Source organism: Myotis yumanensis, unplaced genomic scaffold (assembly GCF_028538775.1).
Source record: "Myotis yumanensis isolate MYYU_CA2020_CCGP unplaced genomic scaffold, mMyoYum1.0.hap1 SCAF_11, whole genome shotgun sequence".
Lineage (NCBI taxonomy): Eukaryota > Metazoa > Chordata > Mammalia > Chiroptera > Vespertilionidae > Myotis > Myotis yumanensis.
The window spans coordinates 11,516,650-11,536,908 of record NW_027223762.1 but is presented as its reverse complement, the minus strand read 5'-3'; the positions used below and the strand labels follow the sequence as shown (position 1 = coordinate 11,536,908).

General features: G+C 51.8%; 2 protein-coding genes and 1 non-coding gene across 3 annotated transcripts; 1 reads left to right on the top strand and 2 right to left on the bottom strand.

The window, feature by feature from the left end:
* Positions 1-1,567: 1,567 nt before the first annotated feature.
* On the top strand, positions 1,568-2,762 carry OST4 (oligosaccharyltransferase complex subunit 4, non-catalytic). The gene is made up of 3 exons (XM_070428862.1): positions 1,568-1,675; positions 1,772-1,909; positions 2,526-2,762. The coding sequence occupies exon 2, from the start codon at positions 1,773-1,775 to the stop codon at positions 1,884-1,886; it is 114 nt and encodes a 37-aa protein (XP_070284963.1). The 5' UTR covers positions 1,568-1,675; position 1,772; the 3' UTR covers positions 1,887-1,909; positions 2,526-2,762.
* Positions 2,533-20,259, bottom strand: AGBL5 (AGBL carboxypeptidase 5). The gene is given in 16 exon segments (XM_070428860.1): positions 2,533-3,155; positions 3,511-3,527; positions 3,529-3,642; positions 4,449-4,561; positions 5,749-5,904; positions 12,001-12,215; positions 12,806-13,008; positions 13,637-13,772; positions 14,100-14,269; positions 14,982-15,438; positions 15,850-16,028; positions 16,306-16,483; positions 17,124-17,287; positions 17,692-17,863; positions 18,085-18,345; positions 20,144-20,259. Coding segments are annotated over 15 exon segments (2,661 nt in total). The 5' UTR covers positions 18,300-18,345; positions 20,144-20,259; the 3' UTR covers positions 2,533-2,983.
* Positions 19,859-19,931, bottom strand: TRNAA-AGC (transfer RNA alanine (anticodon AGC)). Its single transcript has one exon. It is a non-coding gene; the product is annotated as a tRNA-Ala (tRNA).

Here is a 20,259-nt window from a genome sequence, read left to right as displayed (position 1 = left end):
CAATTGCCTTCTGGGCCTGTTTCCTTCTTTATAAAACGATCTTGGAGGCACCCTTCCGCTCTGACAGTCTAGGAAGCTTGGCACCTAGCTGAGCGGGTTCAGGACAGGCTTGAAAATCTGCAGCACCTCATGCCATTGGCAGTCTGGAAAGTCTGCTTTCCAGGATCTAGTTCTGTTCCAGTCGTAGCTGTAAGATCTGCTTGGACTTGAATCTGCTTCAGATTTCCAGGGGACATGAAGCCTAATGTGTGTAATCCTTTAAGACCTAGACCCTCGTTCTCCCCGAGCAGAGCTAGGGACAGACTGGCCCCTCGAGGAAACACATTCTGGGGTTTCAAGGTTACGTGGAGGGGACATGGGCTTGGGATTCTAAATAGGAAACCTCTGGGAAATACTGGGTGAGGGCTGGGTGAGTGGGGAGGCCAGAGGAGCCAGGACCACGAAAGGCAGAGGCTGAGCTTAGGCGTTACTGGACCAGAGCATGGCGGACACGCTGGTGACGGTCCCAGGCCAGGAAGGCCACGCTGGGCGAGTGCACACCAGCGCACTGTGCACACAGGCGGCACTGGTCCCCCACCCGCTGCCCGGCCCCAGGGGAACTCCTGTGGTTTTCTTTGGCTCAGGAGCAGCAGCGTCCCCTGAGCCCGGGCCCCCTCTACCGCAAAGCAACTGGCTTCCATTACCCCCTGTCAGCTCCGGCCCAGCCCCCCGCCCAGCCTGGCTCCGTGCCGTTCCCTTTTATGGTGAAGCCGAGGGACGGGGAAGCCAGGGGTGAGGGCGGAGTGAGCAGCTTCTGGCTGGGCGGGGGGCTAGAGCCCCAGCGGCTTCTCCCCTCACCGGACCCCGGCATCTACCCCGTCATCCTTCTTCTTCCTCCTCGTGACCCTGCTCTGCTCGGAACCCACGGCCCCTCTGGCTCATCCCGGCCATTCCTCCCCGCTCCCTCCCTCACATCCGGGGGGTGATTTCCCACTTGGCCGAAGTCCCACGATTTGGGGTTAGATTTCGGGAGGGTCCGCCCTATTTCCGACGCCTACCTCGGGGGTGGGGGTGGGGGGAGCCAGGGTAAGGGAGGCGCTGGTCAGATCACAGGCAGGATCGACCTGTAGGGTACGGGGCGCAAGAGCTGGCTCCGAGGAGAGCAGCACCCAGTGGCCCCAGCCCCGTCTCCATTAGGCACCACCTCTCATCCCTCACCCCACCGCCGGGCCAGGGAGGGGATCCGAGGGCAGGGCCCAAAGGAAGCACCTGGCCGGGCCCGGCAGGGCCGGGAAAGGGTGAGCAGCATTGTGGGGGGCGGGACGGGAAGGGGTGTCAGAGTCTAAGGTCAGGCCAAGCCTCCCGCCGGGCCCCGCCACCGCACCCTCGCCCTAGCACCCCGCGGCTCCGGGGAGGCGGCCCCGGCGCTGTTAACCACGTCCCCCGCCGCGCCAGCTGCGCCCAGCTGCGCCCAGCTGTGCGGCGCGGGCCCGACACACGCCACCCCGCGGCAGCCCCGCCCCAGACCACGCCCCTTGCGAGCGCGGCGGGGAGCAGGCGAGACGGCGGGGCTAGAGAGACCGACCCGGCCGGAAGTGCCTGTCCTGGAACTGAGCTGGCGCCACAAACTTCCGGACCAGGTCTCCTACCTTCAGCCGGATCGCAGACCGCCGCGGAGCCGAGTGCAGCTGATCAGGTGAGAGGCGCGCAGGCGACCAGGGGGGCGAGGACGGGCCCAGGTCTGGGCCGGGAGTGGTGCCGGCCGCAGGCTCAGCCCGCCTCTTCTCCGCAGGATGATCACCGACGTGCAGCTCGCCATCTTCGCCAACATGCTGGGCGTGTCGCTCTTCCTGCTTGTCGTTCTCTATCACTACGTGGCCGTCAACAATCCCAAGAAGCAGGAATGAAAGTGGCGCTTTCTCCGCCCCAGGTAACGGTCTGGGGCTGTAGCGCCCAGCCCCGGAGTGGCGAGGCCGTGCCAGGGCCTGCGGGGTTCGAAACTTCCCATCAGAAAGCGAGGGGCCAAGCATGCAGCGCCAGCACTGGGCCCTTGTCCGCACAGGGAAGAGAGTGCCTTGCAGTGTCCCTCCCGCTTCAGCTGACCCCTGGGGTGGGTTTCCTAGGCCCCAGGTGCCCAAGTTGGGGGTATGGGTGCAAGGTGGCACTGCCAGGTAGGAATGAGGGTACTGAGGATGCCGCCCACGAATGAGGATTTGAGTTCTTCTTCACTTAAACAGCCCTCACTTTTCCAAGATTATTTAGACTTATTTAGGCAGGTTTTTTTGTGTGTGTGAGAGAGGGATTGTAAAGATAGAATTCTATTTCCATGTTCTGGGGCAAGAGACACTGAGTTAGGGGTTGGCGGCTATAGACCCAAGTCATAGAGAAGAAAGGGGGGGGGGGGGGGAGGAGGAAGGGCTTGGGAGACCAACCTTAAGTGTGGGTCGCAATGTAAAGGGGAGAGAGGGTGGATGGGAGTTGATTCCCGGAGGATTCCTCCGAGTAAAACAGCATTTTCCTTACCTCCGGTCTTCCCTCTTTTCTAGGGCTCCAGGACAGAGTCTGAGGCAAGATGGAGGGTGAGAGGGGCCTTCACACTTCACTTCATCCCTTCTACCCATCACAGCATATAAAGCAACTACACCTGGATTTTTCCAAACAACTTTTATTTCCTCAAAGTCTTCCTTAACCCTATGGAACAAGAAGCTGCCACTGAGTAGGGCCCAGTATAGGGCTGCTTTCTTTTCTACTCCCTCCCCCCGATATAAAAATATAGATATTTTTGTGGTCCCAAAATCTTGTGCTGTGGAGGGAGGGAAGGGGTGACACATTCCCTGCTTTGTCCTGTCTCAAGGTGATGCTCTGTGATGCCTCAGCACGGTGTGAATGGCATTCTGAGGAGTTAGAGTTGTCACATGGAATCAGCAGCTGAGGCAGGGGACTAGCACATTTCTCACAGTGTTCCCCATTTTGTGGCTATATCCTGGGCATGAAGGTCAAGGCATCAGACCCGGGGAGAAACAGTGAATGGGGGAGATTTAGGGACAAAACAAACCTCAGGTTGGCCCAAGGGCCCCCCGCTGTAACAAGTCCGAGACTGGGAGTCAGATAGACTACAGGAAATAGGAGAAATGGCAGGGGCAGAGTGGGGCCGTGGAGGTGCGGCCTGAGGCAGCCTGCAACAGAAAAGAGAGGAATCAGGGTTGTGAAAAGTTTGCTCCTCTTCTGGTCTGTTAGCCAGGGGCTGGGAAGTGAGAGGTGGGATGGGTAAGGATAGGCACAGTATTGAGTACTGCAGAGTGGTCCGATGCTGGAACCTGCCAGCTCCTAGGCCTTAGACCCTAACAGTTTTCTTATTCACTGGAGTGAAGACTGAGGCCATTATGGGGGGAAAAAACGTACTAGATTCCTAATGAAAGTACATTTAGTCTTTTGGGGGTCAAGGATTCAGGAAGGAAATGATCCTGAGTGGCAGAACTGGGAATGACGGGGTAGAAACGAGAAGTGGGGTGAGGGACAATCTGTGCTCACCCTGGTGCAGAGCGGGGGTCCCGGCTCCGGCTCACTGCTCTCCCTGGTCCAGAGGATAGGGGATGTGGGGCCCGAAGAGCCTCTCATCCCTCTGCAAGTCGGCGGTGAGCCCCAGCCCAACCTGGACCTAGCCTGTGGACAGGGGGTGGGCTAAGAAGCTGGGTTCTTCGGTGAATATTTGTGCTTCTAGAGTTCCCATGAGTAAGGGTGTAGTTTAGCAGTCAACACAGGTACTAGGACCTTTAATTCCTGGGCATGTTCCCTAGCTGAGAGGATAATAGAGAACTCGGGTTCAATCTATAACTATATACTCTGAGTCTTATTTAACTAGGGGAGGCAAAAGAATCCACCATTTAACCTCCATGGCTATATCATGGCCAAGATTTGTACCAAAGACAAGTACTGTGTAGAAAGCTTTTGGAGGATTGGTAGATCTTTCTCAGCCTTCTGTGCCTCAGCCCCTGCCAGACCAGCTTACGTTTCACCCGTCCATTCACCTTCTGCCTATACCCAACTTGAGCCAACTAGCATGGGGGTCTGGACTGAATTGGCGTTGGTGGCACAGCTGTTCCTAGGAGCAGCAATCAGATGTGTTACCTGGGGAATCCGGGACCCCTCCTGGCGGGAACTCTCCTCGGGCAGGTCTGGGCAGAAAGAGAGGAGAAACTAAGGGCAGGGGCAGACAAAGCCAAAGCTAGCAGGCTGAGGTCGGGGTATATCCGGCAGGGACATGGGGTTGAAAGCAAGCAAGAGACCTGGCTTGAAGGGGATGGGACACTGGACAGACAGGCACTCGAGACACCAGAAGAGCTCTCTTATATGGTTGGGGAGAGGTAAAGCAGTGCTGGGCATTCCCCCTCTGACTACCAGATGAACAGTTGCTTGTTGGGTTCTGCCATAGTTGTTATGCTGGGGATGGGAAGACCCAAAAATGTTACCTGTAATCGGGTCCTGACACAGGGGATCCGAGGTCCAGTTCCTAGTAGACCTTTCCCAATCACCATGACAGCCTCTGGCTTGTCCCCTGAGGACAGGAGTGAGCAGTTGCTCCCTGAGAACAAAAGAAACATATCAGGGTAGGGGCCACGGGGAAGAGGGAACTTCCTTTAGATCAGGGTTTCTTAATATTGGCATTATTGACATTTTGGGCTGGATAATTCTTTGTTTCATTCTAGGATGTTTAGCAGCATCCCTGGCCTCTACCCATTAGAGCAGTGGTTCTCAACCTTCTGGCCCTTTAAATACAGTTCCTCATGTTGTGACCCAACTATAAAATTATTTTCGTTGCTACTTCATAACTGTAATGTTGCTACTGTTATGAATCGTAATGTAAATATCTGATATGCAGGATGGTCTTAGGCGACCCCTGTGAAAGGGTCATTCGACTGCCAAAGGGGTCGAGACCCACAGGTTGAGAACCGCTGGATTAGAGGGTGTTCCTCTTCCTGCCCCTCCCCATTTGTAACAACCCAAAATGTCTCTAGACATTGGCACATGTGCAGAGGTGGTGAGGTGGTTGCCCTTGGTTAAGAAGCTTGGCATGCTCTAGTCTTGTTCAAGGGGTGGAGCAGCAAATCAGAGCTTGAATTACTCTGAATTTATAGACCTTACAGCAGTGGTTCTCAACCTTGGTTGCACATTAGAATCACCTGGGAATCTTTTTAAAATCCTGATTTCTGGGCCTCATCCTCCGTAAATTCTGTTTCTTTGTTACTAATGTTGTGGCAGCTGGGATAGAACAAAAGGAGAGCAGATGGCCAAGGTTTTGTGTGCTTGATATGGTCACACATTTGTGGTGAAGGCAGGCCTATCCTTTTTTTCATTCTGTAGTTTTGTCTAATGTTGTCCAGCTCCTGGAGGCAGGGAGCTTCAATCAGTAGCAGGTAGGAAAAGTCATCATGCTCCTCAACTGTAAAAGTGAGGATTAAATGAGATAATGAACTTAGAGCAGTGCCTGCCACATAGTCAATGCTCAATAAATGGGAACTACTATTATACAAAGACATTCATTAAATTTCAGCTTCCTGTACAAGGGCATGGGTGTTTGGGGTTTAGGATCTTCTGGGCGATAACGGATGCCCCTGGTCTACAGAGGCCTCTATCACATCAAGTCAAGAAGGAGGGCCAGGTCCGGGGGCAACGGAGCTGCAGGATTTCCTCAGGAGCCTGCTCTACACCCAGCGTGGTAAGGAAGGAAGGAGGCTGCCAACCTAGATTTCAGTGGCAGTGCATACAGACCTGATATGCTGAGTGAGCTGGGCAGTAGGCAGGAGCCCATGTTGCGTGAGGAGGCTAGGCTAGAACTGACAGGAGTTGGGGATGAGGACAGGCTGCTTGAAGTAAGGTGATAGGTCAGTGGCTGCTGCCGCCGTCTCCTGTCCTGGCTTCGGGGCTCTGAGTGAAGGGACACAGCAGAGAGGGCAAGTAAGTGAGGCACGGTCAGTCCACCACCCCATTGGCTCTCCTTGGTCAGAAAATGCCCATTTTCAAACTTACCACACCAGCGTCCCTTGTCTGAAGAAACCTAAGATGAGTATAAAGTCCTCTGATACTTATTCCAGTGTCCAGTTCTCAGCCAGCCCTCATCCTCACTTCTCTGGCTAACCAACTTACCCACGAGCTCATTCTTTTGGCAAAGGAATTACTAAGCTTGGCTTCTAAACAGCTTTCCTAGGTTCTCCTCTTACCTCTAACTGCTCTTCAACTAATCTTCCTGCCCCTTAAATTGTGGTGTTCCTCACCATTCTATCCTTGGTCCTCTCTTGCTCAGCATATTTTAAACTCTCAAATCTCCCTCTAGCCCTTTGCTCCTGAGTTGCAGTTCTAACTGTCCACTGGACGTTTTTCTACCAGACAGTCTTTCATGACCCAAACAAAATCCATTTTCTCCCACCCTTTCTTTTGTTCTCCCTATCTTCGGGAAGATTTTGCTAGAAACCTTGTTTCATCTTTCAACTCTTCCCTCACATTTATATTTGTGTTTAACCAATTCTACCTTTCCCTTCATTTGAATTTCTTCTTTATTCTACCTTGCTATTGCCAGTGTCCAGATATAGGTCTTTAGCTCATTCAGGCTTTTGAAAAATATTCTCTACTGGCCCCCTCCTTCCTTTTTACAATCCATTCTTTAGGCAGATGACAGAAATTGCTATTCTAAAACATAGACCTGGTCAAAAATTGTTTTGGCTCAGAGAAGGGGGAGATACTGAAGGTCTTTTAAAGGACAGAGTCTAAACCTTTGTACACAGCATTCAAAGCCCTGCCCACTGATTCAGGTCTACTCATCCTCAGAAGGATGCTGACTTGACTTGATCCTTCACACCCTCTGCTACAACCCCTGGGGCTCCTAGCTGTGCGGTTCCTCTAAAATGTCTGTTGCCTAGGGAAACCCTGGATATCTTACGAGTCCCATCTCAAATGTCACCTCTGTGAGGCCTCCTTGACCGTTACTGGTAGAATTAATTGTTCTCTTCATTGTCCTTTATTCACATGGCTAGTAATTATGGTTTCTCCCTAATTAAATAAGTTAGTACATGTAAAGGACTTAAAATAGTATCTGGCACATACTAAGTACTCAATAATGTTTGCCGATATTCTAATTAGAACTTGAGTTCCTTGAGGGTAGGGACCTTCTCTAATACTGTGTATGCTGGGTACCAAGTAGAGGCTAAGACTGCAGCCAAGAGTCAGAAACAACCAGAACTTAGCGGGCTAGGAAGAGTTGGTACAGCAATGCCAACAAGACAAAAGAAGTCAGAGACTCAATGTGAGTCAGTTAACCTGCAACATTACCCACCACAGAGATGCTGTAGAGCCCAGACCTGGGTAATTTTTGGTTAAAACAGGGATGTCACTATGATTTCCAAGGGACAGTGCACTGTAGGCAGAAATAATGTACTTGATAGAGGGGGAAACAGCAGGTTTCTAGATGGTCTGAGAAATCTCCATACAGACGCATGTTGAAAATATATTAAGGGATGAAGCCTCACCCACCCCAAGAAAGGATGAGAGAAAACAAGCAAGAGTGGGCGAAAGCCTTTGGGATGTTTGTAGGTTCTAGTAAGGAACTGCATGATAGTCAAGGAGGTATGAAGCAAAATAGGCAAATGATGTAAAAAAAAGTCAGTGTGAAATGTAGAGATCATGGGAAAGATACTAAGGATGCACTCAGGAATCCTGCCCCTAAGGAGAGTTTCAGGGTAGAAGACAAGGTCTGGTTTAAGGTAGAAGGCTGATCTGGAAAGTGTAAGGCATTTAGACAGCATTTCAACTCATCAAAGACTCTTAAGATCCAGCCAGCCCTGCTGTAAGTCTGGCACAGTGAGCCCACAGCAGTTTCTCATGTTTGGCTTCTGGCCTTCTCAGTCCCCATTGAGACAAGAATGAAAGGGAAGAGCCCCAATTCTATTGTTTCTTGGTTCTGAGGTATAGAAATGGCAGCTTAAGGCTGAGTGCAAGAGTGATAGGCGATCAGCTCTGCTTCTAGAGGTTGTGAGATGATGTTCTTTGGTCATCTGCTATAGGTTCCGTTTTGGCAGCGACAGGATAGTCCTGGGGCAAAGGTCTGAGAGGAGGAGCCAGACTGACCTCACCGGTGTATGAATTAGGATGGCTATTCTACAGCTCCCAAGTTTTTGTTCAGCAATATATTTGTTGATCGTTTAATAAGTGCCAGGTAGGTGCTGGGTGATAGGGATAAATAGATATGTTATGAGACATTTCCTGCCATCAAGTAAGTTTTAACATGAAACTTTTGTTTGCAGTAGAAAAGGTAAAGGTGGTGATAGTGCTAGAGGCATTCTTCCTGTGTCCTTTGACTCACTTCACAAAGGAACCTCCCCTCACTATTCTCTACCAAAAGCTGCCTGTCAGCTGAGCCATGGCATCAGAGGCCAGGAAAGGGTTCTCGTAACCTCAGGTTAAGCACCAGAGCTGGGAGGAATGAGGGCAGTGGTGGAGGACAAGAGCTGAAGATGTAAAAAAAGTAAGTCCCTTGTCCTTTACCCCAGTGTCCCGCTGGATTGTCTGGAGGGCCAGGGCGTGTTTCAGTTATTGACACTATTGCTTGAATTCAGGGCCAGGACCAATATGAAGCGAGTGAGGTATCTGGGGCGCACATGTAAGGAGACCCTGGCCTGACCCTGAGAGCAAGTGCCTTCTTCTGTGTGTGGCCTGGGCACCTCACTGGCCTCCCCATCCTTGCCCTGTTTTCGTCAGTATGTAACCAACAGAAGCTGGTTTGCCTCTCCGCCCTCTCCCTGGCCTTCCTTTGGCCTCTGTTGCATCTGCTTTTACACCAGCATCTCGTAGACTTTTGACTTTCCTCACTCCACCCTTGTATTAGCTATTCCCCATGACCTCTCCTGCCTCCTCTGCAAGAGCTGAGCCTGGTCTGGGAAGGCGGTGCTCATGGCCTCTTTGGCAGCCGGCGGGGAAGGAGGTGCAGAAGATCCTGGCACTATGGTCAAGGGCGTTGGGAGTGAAGGCTCTTCTGGCCTCCTGCCCCCGGAACATTCCTGTGCAGCCCAAGCTGGTTACTTGTTAGCCTTCTAAAATGTCACCCCCGAAGACAGAATCCGTCAGACTAGTTCCCTGAACCTCCACCTTAAGCTTCTGACTGGGTTGCCTGGATCTTTTCTGAAATTTCCTGGATAGCCTAATCCCACGTTTTGTTCTAGCCAATAAGGGAGAGTCACCAGTTAAATGTATAGTTAAGTGTGATATAATTTTTATACATTAGAGGAAATTTTCTTATAAATAACTATATAAGTGAAGAAAATCTGTCAGATCACAATCCCATTTTTTGGGTTTGGAAAGTATAGCTGCTTTATAGTTGGATCTCAGAGATACAGGTCATGTTCTTCCTGTTTCAGAACCAAGTGTGTCTGCATCACAGGTCCCTATTCCAAGCCAGGGCCAGTCTACCATCCTCGAGTCCCATCAGGGACTTTAAGAGACGAAGCAGCAAACACTGCAGCACCAGTGAATGCCCAAGAGAACATAGGAGGCAGGATTCCTGGAATCTGACCTTTCAGCTGCTCATAGTATCCTGGTTTGGTATTAGCAACAACCCTCTTCTTGACCCCTTGACTGTAGACATAGTTTCGTAGTTCTTACAAATATTTACTCAAGTCCCTGGGATGTCTCTTTACACAAACCAGTTCTCTCTGCTGCTAAGCTCATTCACCTGGGGGGACATAGGGTCTCACTTGGTTTTACCTGCCCTGTATGTGGATGACTCCTAGACCCGATCCTGATGTCACCTTTTCTGCAGTTTGGCCCTTCTGCTTGCAGGACATCTCCATATAGATAAACTCATCACCTTTTCTTCCAACAATGTCTGTGCCACCATGATCTTTTTCTTTAGCTTATAGCCCTGAAGCTCTCTCCACCATCACCGAGGCCTACCACCGTTTCTAATTCTCTACACCTGATACAGGTGCTAGTCTCATGCATAACCCACTCTAAGGACCCACATCTCCTGCCTTGCCGATATACACAGTTCAGACAGCTCTCTTAACCTAAGTCTTTTATTCCCACCATTTTCAGAAGCAGCACCTATGTCTCATGAACACATCTTTGTTTTCAAGACGTCCTTCTTCCTCCCACCTCTCTTCACCTGACGCCCATGGTGAAAGGTCTGGCCCTTGGAGCCAGCTAGTACACTTGCTCTTTGTCCTGTCTACGCAGCAGCCCTGGTCTGGCCATCATTCTCATCTCTGGAATGTTTTTGTCAAACCATATACCAACACCCATTCTTCAAAACCACTTCTCAACTAAACATTCTTTGGCTAATTACCCTCTTGTTTACCTATGACAGTGGCTCCCCAAGTTCCCTGCATGTTTATAATGTGTGTGTACTTTTATGTTGAGTTTACTGTCCTGTGTCCCTATTAAGTTTCAAATCAGCCAACTAAAAATTACTTTGTACTGACTGAGAAACCCAGTTCTTGTCCCTCCCTCAAGAAGTTCAATACAGCACTCTGCATTGGGAGGGGTCAGGGAGGATGTTTGAAATGGCTGAGAATCCTCCCGTGAGGACGTAGAATAGGTTCTTTACTATGTCCCTTTTGTAGAAAGGGAAGGAGAATTTATAATGCTGATATAGGAACTATGAGTTAAGAGGAAAAGAAATTAGAAGAAAGATGGGAAACTCAAGTATACTGGGGCATGAAAAAACATGTGTGAATAACTGCCACTAAACAGCTGTGCAATTTTGGATAAGTCACCCTTGAACAGCCTTAGTTTCCTCATCAGAAAAATAGAAACACCATCCATTCCACACGGACCTCATGAGTGTTAAATGAAATATATATGTGATACTGTTTTGTTCACTGTTTAATGTTATTTACATATAAGGCATTTTATTACTTTAATATTCCCCTTCAAACACTGTACAAAAGTGCCCTTTTCAATGAAGATAGAATCTCAAAGAATGGGACTTGGAATATAAGCAGAGGTAACGATGATGCATGTCAGAGATCAAACATGATACTGGTCAAAGCTGGGAAGGACCATTGCTCTCCTCTGGCTACTCAAACTAGGGCAGTCAGATGCCCACAGCAACGACCCAGTGCATGTTTCTGGTCTGCACCAAAGCTTTGATGGAAGCTGAATAGCAGGGAAATGCTAACAAGGTTGAGTGTGGCTTGGAGACCAGCAAAGCTTAGTTCCAGCTTATAAGCCTCCATACTCTGGCAAGACTTCTGTAGCCTGGAAGCCACATACAATGTATCTGCGGCTTAGTGCACTTCCAGAAGTGGCTCTGCAACAGTCTCCCCACCACAGCCTGGCCACTCCGAGAAATGGCTCCGCAGTACTTTCCCCTTCTTTTTCCCTCCAGGCCCAGCTGCTTCTGGTATATATTTTGACCCAGAATCTCTTGTCTTATCAGGCAGGGTCTCATCAGGCCAAACTAGGGGTACTGATGCAGAGCTGAGCAACTGTGACCACTGCTGGAAGGGGCTAGACTGCTGCTTGGTATGCCTACAACAGACTCTGTCTGCAGGCCATTTTTCTTTGGAAACGTTAGAATCCTTCTGATAACTTTCTGAATAGGCTCTGAAGCCAGGAATGATTTCAGCTCATGGGACCTTGGGTAGGATTCTCCATCATTTCACAGTGCCGCAATTTGGACTGAGGGCATTCCTGACACTGCCTCCAACAAGGCAGCTTGACACTGTCCTTGAAGTGGAGGCTCCATGTCTGTGTGGCCCTGCTTCAGCTGGCGTTTCATCCTTACAAACTCCCCTGCCTCCCGATGTGCTGAAGCACAGCCACCCAGCACACTGCCTCTGCCACAAATACCGCTTGGAGCTCATGCCGCAGGGAACACCAGGTCACAGGAGAGGCTGCAAATTCTGCTATGAACTAATTTTATTGATTCGCTTCCTTGGTTCCAGTCCAAGTGAATATCTTCAAGCTCTCACTTCCCCCAACAATGCCCCAAACAACTAAACACCTGTTGCAGAGGCTCCCAGACTAGCTTACCTCTCACGGGGCCCAGCACCCGGTGGTTGACCTTTTGGGTGCTAGAGCCCAGGCCCGGCAGCCCTGCAGACCGACTGCCATGAAAAGGAAAGCTGGGGGAGTTCTTCATCTGTGGAGAGTTTTGTTGGCTGCTGAGGCTACCGCCAGCACTTGTGCCAGTGCTAAAACTTCGCACGCGGCTCAAGGTATTTTCAGAGCAGGAAACAGGCAATCCACTGTAAAGAAGCAGATGCCAGTCAACCATGATCCAGGGAGATTGTGTCCCAAGTCTTTCCCCAGGGTCGATGCCCAGTAAAACTTCACCTCTGGGGTGAAAACGCATAGGGACTCATTCAAAGGGAAAAGGGAGGAATTCTTTTGCTGTCTGACTGGGGCATACCAGCTGATCTCAGAATGCCTAGAGCTCTTGTTCACACACATGCTCCTGCAGAAAATACATCAGGAGCCGGAAGGGCCATCCCTGGGCATCTTAAACGAGTGTAAATTCCTCCCGTTGCCTTGGTGCTGGCTTTTGGACCCCTCAACCAGTTACAACCACTGGAAGCTGAGCCCTGCCCCCACCCCAATTATATTTGACTTTGTGCAGGGCTCTGATTCCCAGATACCTAGGAAGCATGTAGCTCCAGGTAAAAAGGAAGAGGATCCATTCTCAAAAAATGAGCTGATGTTACTCATTTTAATTTTCCCTGAAAATATTTACCGTGTGGTCCTCTTAGAAGTAGGAAAGGGACACAGACCCCTGGGAATTCCCCGTTTAGAGCCCTATTTCACTCTCATACTCTCCCTTCCATCCTGCTGGTCTTACTTGTTAGTTTTGGGTAGAGTTCGAGAGCCTCTCTTCTTGTTGACACCCATGTTCACAGTGCTGCTCGGGCCTCGAGTGCTACGCACGTGTTTTAGCATCCAGGCTCGGAGGTTCGTGAGGCTGCTGTGCTCGGACAGCACGATCCGGGGCCACGGATTGCATTCTGCCATGTCCAGAGCTGCAATGGCCATCGCTCGTCCCACCTGTGGGGGAGTCCACTTTGGCTCAGTGTCTTGGTCTTCCAACCAAGGCTGCTGTGTTGGGGTGGGGTGCACAGCACAGTGGAAGGGGAGGCCAGACCTCAGATTTGTTCAATGGGGGACTCTAATCTTTGTGCCAGGCCGTTTACTGATAGTGTATTTAGAGCTGCTCCCTAAACTGTTGTTCATTTGGGGCCCTCATCCATCATGAGTTGGGGCAGGTGTGCTTTCTGGCTGCACCAGGAAGGGTTTCTTCCAGCAGAAGGCGCTTTGATCTCTTCTATAACCAACAGCCCTTCCTACTCCTCTTGTGCCCTAGGACACCAGGGATCATCAAGATCACAGCACACGGCTTTTAGCCCAGGGGTGAACTAACCCAATATAAGGAAGACAAGCTCAGAGGCAAAGAATCTGACTTAGATGTGCGAGGGGATTCTCTGTGGTGCTGGGGTCAGAAATAGAGCCCATTCATCCTCTCAACACTATTACAGTCAGAGGCCTACTCTTATTAACTGAGGAAAAGAGCCAGTGGTGAGACTCTCATCAGAGGAGCTTAGAGTCAGGCAGCAGGAGAGAAGGCCTTCCCAGACTTTGAGGTTCTCCTGTCCCCCACTTATCCCTATATTCATACCTGCTCAAACAACTCCACAGTGTATCTGGAGGGGAAAGCCGGCGGGGGTGGGGGGCTGGCACGCCCGTTGTCATGGCAGGCGGCAGGGATGCTGTTTACTGAGCGTCCAGTGTTGTAGTTGCATTCAAGTGTGTAGCTAAGACACAGAGACCTTCATCAATGTCCTGCCTGGACAGAACAGGACAGAACTATGGGGGACAGCCTAGTAATCTAAGAAGGTAATTACTTGGGGAAAAAATGGACACAAATAGAAAGTCCTAATTCCTAGCCACCAGCAACAGACCTCGGCACTCTATCACATACACAAGAAGTCCCAAAAAGATAGACTCCCAGACTAAAGCCAATAATGCTAACTGTGAGCTTGCCTTTTCAGAAGACTTGGGCCGCCCCTGCCCTGCAAACCCCGAGTATTGCTTTCTTTAGGGAAGCTATTTCATCTACCGTATCCCAGTTTCCACCCAACCTGTGGATGATCCCTGAGGCTTTGTGGATTGCAACCCGGCCGCTTCCCTCCTTAGACTGGCCATCTCTGCGGTCTCGGGCATACATATTCTTCTCTGAGAAATTGCAGCCCTGGAAGTCGAAGTGGGCTGAGTTCAAGGAGATGAGCTTTGGATAAAGCATATTTTCCACCTGTTTGGGGAGGAAAAAGGCAACTCAGAGACAGGAAGCAAGCCTGAGGGCAAGGAAGACATGGCAAGCATGGGGCCACGTGACTAAGATACCTTCACAACCATCAGACAGCGTTCCTTGAATTCTCACGGGATGCTTAACATTATCTCCAGCTGTTGGAAAGGTACCGTTCTACCTTTTTAAGCTCTTAGATTTTGCTCTTCAATAATGCAAATTTTTCCTTTCCCCCTGGTTTCCCCAATTCTAGAAAAGACTATGATGCCAACAGTTTGAGCCTCTTTTAGGTTCATGATGTAACAGGCCCCAGTGTCATTCCTTCTTGGCCTTTTGAAGCTGTAGTCCACCCTTGGAAGTAGTCCACTTTGTGTGTGTGTGTTTAATATATTCTTATTGATTTCAGAGAGGAAGGAAGAGGGAGAGGGAGAAAAACATCAATGATGAGAATCATTGATCGGTTGCCTCCTGCACACGCCCTATTGGGGATCGAGTGGGCAACCTGGGCATGGGCCCTTGACCGGAATCCAACCCAGGACCCTTCAGGCCGCAGGCCAATGCTCTATCCACTGAGCCAAACCTGCTAGGGCAGTAGTCTACCTTTTGCAGCCACATGCTTTCCTGACCTGACAGGTCACCTTCCCTCTGTTCATGGCCCAACCTTTCTGCCCTAACCTGCAACCCCTCCCACACTCACATGACATTCTGTGATTCCTACCTGGGTGGTCTCATCACTGAAGCTGTTTCCATACATGAAGCAGCCCCTTTTGGAAGCATGTCCGTGCAGGTCCACATAGTAAGCAACACCACTCTCTTTGGGGGGGATGGTGTCGGGGGCTGGCTGCTCAGCCTCAGTGGACCCTGGTGGCATAATCCACACACTGCTGGCCTTCTGTTCTGCAAGCTCAGTCTCTGTCCAGGACTCAGGGTTATCCCCGTCGCATGAGTGCCCAAGGTGAGCTTCAATGTGGAGATTGTTGGCTTTCTCAAGGTCAGAAAGGGGGGCCTCAGGGCAGAGACGAGGACTGTGCTGTTGTGCAGAGGGACTCTGGGAGTTCAGACGGGAGTGCACATGGTGGTAGAGAAGCACAGCTTTAGCCCCGTAGATGGCTGGATGCAGGACTGCATCCGGCTTCAGGTACTGACGGTTCAGGTTCACTCCACGCGAGTCTGTGCTGTAGGAGAACAAGGGCTGAAGCAGAGTCTAGAGGGCTGGACCAGCAAGACAGACACTAGAGTAGATGAAAAGAGACTATGGGAGACTGACTTGTAAAAGGAGAGGCTGAAGTTGCATCAGGAAAGAAAGAACTGAGGGTAGGTGCTCTCCTTAATCTGCTGTCACTCCTGCACAGACTCCTGAGGACAGCTCCCAGGTGGACCTGCAGGTATGCTAGCTCTGCTCCTTCCAGAGAGTGCTAGGGGATGGGATCCATTTCCTTCTCAGGTCACTGGACGATTAGATGGGCTCACCCTTATTAGGGTGCCAGAGGGTTGGGAATGCAGGAAGAGTAGATGATAGTGTCTCACTGAGCTGTAGGGCATACGGGGGACCAGAAGACCCCCCAGAGATCAGGGAGGCTTCTTACCGGTAGTGGCCCCGGACCACACCATCGGGGTTCAACATGGGGATCAGCTTAAAGACAAAGAGGCGACGTAGGGTTTGGGCCCGGGGATCATCAGGTCGAAGGATGAAGTCCAAAAAGCCATTGAAGACAAAGCTAGATGGAGTCTCTCCAGGGTGCACCCGACTGCTCAAGAAGAATATCTGATATGGAGAAGAGAGCAGCCATTAGGTCAGTTACACTTTAGTTCTACTGGACCAGTATCAGGGTGGGGCTGTGGGGAAGGGGATGAGGCAGGAATGAAGAGCCACTGGATTTCCAGCTGGCTGAGTCTGTAAGTGGAGTGGGAGCTGTCACCCTTGCCTCGGAATGCAGGCTGAGCCTGTGATGAAGATGCCTAGCGATAACGTGACTGTAAGCTATCAACAGTGCCTGCACTAGGAATGGTCAAGGTCTGGTCTTTATACTATTCCCACTCACCCTCTTGCCTGTGAAACGGAATGGTCGGGGGGTGCCGATATCAGGAAATAGCTGCTCTAGACGGGGCTCTCGATCTTCTTGAAGCCCATGGTAGGAACTGATCGTTAGCAGATCTACACGAAGTCCATCCAGAGAATAGCAAAGGATCTCCCGGTGGTAATAGATGGTATCCACAGGGCTGTAGGGATACAAATCATTAAGCCATTAGAAGTCCCTAAAGTCCTAGCAAGAGGTGGGCCTTGTCAGGAGCCCAGGATTTGTAGGGTCTGGTACTTCATCCTGCCTTGGGGACCTTACAGTCCCTCATAGTCTTACAGGGAGCTGAGGATTTGGGTGGGTCTGCATTGCCTGAATGCGGAGTACAGGACAGGATCAACTTGTTTTTTCCCCAGTTGTTGGCTCCCTAGGATAAATTATTTTGCACAGACAAAGAGCTGCCCTCTGTTGGGACAGAAAAAAAGGTGTGCTGACTAAATTCTGGATAACTGATGGGAGCTGGGGTATTTTTTTTTAACTGTTTTATTGCTTAAAGTATTACAAAGAGTATTACGTATGTCTCCTTTTTTCCCCCCCGCCCTTGGGGAGCTGGGGTATTAAGGGCTTCAACTGCACAGGGGGGTGAGTGGAGTGTAGGTGGTGGTATGCTGAGATCAAGGTCACACAGTAATATATTTGCCAAAGGTACCCCAAATCCCACATTCTGTACAGAGAAAAGAACTGATGAAGTTTTGGTTCAGGGTCTTAGGGCAAGTCCCAGAGGTAGCAGAGGTGCTGTGTGGTCCAGGACTGTGCGGCAGGAGTAAGAATGGGGTTGGCACCTGCTATGGGTAGGGTGGTTCTCCAGAAAGCGCTGGTCTAGCTGGTTTAGCAAATCCTGGCAGTCACTGTAGGAGAAGGGGTAGCAGAAGGCGAAGAAGGTGGTGGCCCCACGGCCCTCTACGAAACGGTGAACAAAGGACAACACAAACTGCGTTTCTGTCATCTGAGGAGCAGAGGAAGAGGGAGGGGCAACATGCCATCGCTGTCAGAACTAAGGCTGTAGTGGAGTCACCAGGGACTGACCTCACGCCCTCATCACATTTACCAGCTTCCCTCCCATCACATTTACCGACACACACACAGAAAGTCCCTCTGAGACTTTCCACATGACCATCAGCTTCCTGGGGGCTCCGTGAGGCAGGGGCTTCTCTGGGACTCCTGCTAGCGCTGCAGGGAAAGCAGGTACCAAAACCCGGTGTCCTGCCTGCCAAGTGCTCAGTATCAAGGGTAACTCCTCTTCCTTTCCCTCCTGCCTGCCAAGTGCTCAGTATCAAGGGTAACTCCTCTTCCTTTCTCTCCTCTGCTTTTAGCACCCAGGTCTTCCTTTCTGCCTTGTGATAAACTTACCTCAAAGGTAGGCCGGTCTCGAATGCGTTCCCAGCGTGGCCGGCTGGGCAGTGTGCGCACAAAGGGGGCCATGCCCTGGGAATACAGCTTGCTTTGCTTGTTCATGTTCATAATATTGATCTTGATGAGTTTCCCTGGCGATCCTCCCCGGACACTGAAGTAAAACCATGACCTGAAGGCCAGAGTAGGAGAGGCCGGTCATTGTATCGAGAGGGTCGGAGAGGGGACATGTGGGAGGGTAGTAAGGGGGAGAGAGGGAGGAAGGAGGGGTAGGGAGAGAAGGAAGGACAGTGTGCTGGTATGAACTGCAAGTCAAAGGGCTAACCGAGCACGGGCCTGGGGACAGGGACGTCGCCCCTCTTTTCTTCCTTCCACCCTCCACTATCCTCTCACCTGTTCCCATTCTCATATTCTGTTTCAGCACAGTCTGGTCGGGTCCACACGTTGAACTCATAGTCAGGGGAAGAGGCAGTGCTGCTGGTGGGGGGTAAGGCGCCCCCTGCCACTCCCTCCCCATCACTGGACACAGACTCCACTTTCTCCACATGGGCGAGGTTCCCGGAATCAAATCGAGAACTGAACAGCAGTCCCCCACAGCGCAGCTCCATGGCGGGGCCGGGAAAGCATCCTCCTGCTCCACTCTGGCCCTGAGAGCTGAAGAAAAAGGGGGGTCGGGTTAGGGAGAGCGAAGGGAAAGGACAACAATTTTCTTTTTTGTGGGGGGGGGGGGCGGGGGGCAATATCTCCAGATAGATGAGCGCTACCCCGAGGGAGTGCCCTGCGAAGTGAGAGGCTCTCTCCCTGCCAGAAATGACAGGAGTGGCCTTCCAGCCAAGGCCAAGCAGCAGCAGCATCCTGCCCCACACTGAGGTTACAACTGACCTAAAGGACTCCATTTTACTACAGGGCGACTGAACTAGGTTGGGAAATACTACGACATACTAAACTCGAAGCTTCTTCGCAGCCCAAGGATTAGAGACTATAATCAGAGGGGTCGGACTGCCCAAACCCAGCCCGGATACACATGGCCACCTGGAAAGAGGAGCCCCCACTCGCCAGCAAGGCAGAGTGGAAAGAACCAAGTTTCTAAGTCGCCGTGGGCAGGTCCTGTCTCCTCTCCACTCCTCTGCCCTCGCAGGCACTGGCCAGGCTCTCCGTGTGGCTCCTGGGCCCTGCCAGGGCCGGCTCTTCCCGTTTGTCATGGCCCTTTGCCTACCATGGAAGAAAACTAGAAACGTGAGGCCTCTGCCAAACCACCGGGCAGTGGGCAGAAGCCACTCGCTCACCTAGAGGCTGCAGCTCAAGTCCACCTGGGGCGCAGTCCGTTTCCACCCTCCTCAGCCCCGCAAGCCCCGCAGTCCCGCTACTCGGAGTTGCGGGTGAATAATGGGTGCTGTTAGCACCCCTAAAAAGTGGCCGGTAGAGTCCCACTGGGGGCGGGGGCGGCTTCACCACCCTGGACCCTGAAGGACCGGGACTGCCCTGGGCGGGGTGGGGCTGGAGCAGGAATGGGGCACGGCCAACTCCGGTAGAGGGCGGGCGGGGCCGGGAAAGGAGGCAGAGGTGAGGCCACGGGGTGGGGGTGGGGCCGGGGGCCCGGGCGGAGGGGCGGGGCGGGGTTCCAGGGGCGCTCGGGGCTGAAAAGGGGGCGGCGCCGGGGCGGGCGGGGCCCGCACTCCACGCACAGCCCCTCACCTCTCTCGGGGCCGGCGATCCCGCTCCCTTTCCCGCTAGCGAAGCGCCACCTCGGGCCCCGGCACCCAGGACCCAAACAAAACCTGAGCGCCGCGGTGCCGGGACCCCGCTCTGCCAGGAAACAAGAAGTCTCTCGCCGATTGGCCGCGGGGACAGCTGGCCACCTGCCCAGTAAAGCCCGCTGCCATTGGCCAGTGCACGGGGTTCCTCGGGCGCGCGGTACCTGAGCCGGTGCCGTTTGGGGCTGACCCGCCCGCCGGGCGGGAGGTTGCGCGAGCGCTTCCTCGGCAGATAGTCAACCGCCGGCCTGTCGGCAGGAGGGGACGAAGGGACAGAGTAGTAAACGGAAAAGACGTTAAAAGCCAAGGGGCCGTGTGTGAGAGTGATCACCGCCGGCCGCGCTCCTCTGTTACAGACACTTAACCGGCTCGGCTCGTCTCCCGCTCCCCCCGGAGGGAGGGCAAAAGCTGAGTGGAGGATGCGGGCATCGATCCCGCTACCTCTCGCATGCTAAGCGAGCGCTCTACCATTTGAGCTAATCCCCCGGCTGTGGCTGTTTCCCTTCCAGTTACCTTACAGGTTGTTACAAGATGTCTGCTGACCAATGAAGAACCAGAATTCTGGACATTTATTTAGCACCAGAGTATGAGGGAACCATAGGCGAAATTTTAAAAGGTAGAAATAACTACACGTAAGCAATAGTAAAGAAATTAAAACACCTAAAATATCTGCATTTAACCCACAAGAAAGTACTTACACTGTACGTATCCCGACCAGTTTGCATATGTTTTACAGAACATCGGCAGTGTTCAGGAATTCAGTCTCCCTTCGAATAAGCCTCCCCAGCGTCCCAAGGTGGGTGGAGGTTAAAAA

What these genes read in the sequence shown, in the direction of transcription:
- OST4 (XM_070428862.1), top strand. Translation starts at nt 1,773, where the DNA reads ATGATCACCGACGTGCAGCTCGCCATCTTCGCCAACATGCTGGGCGTG.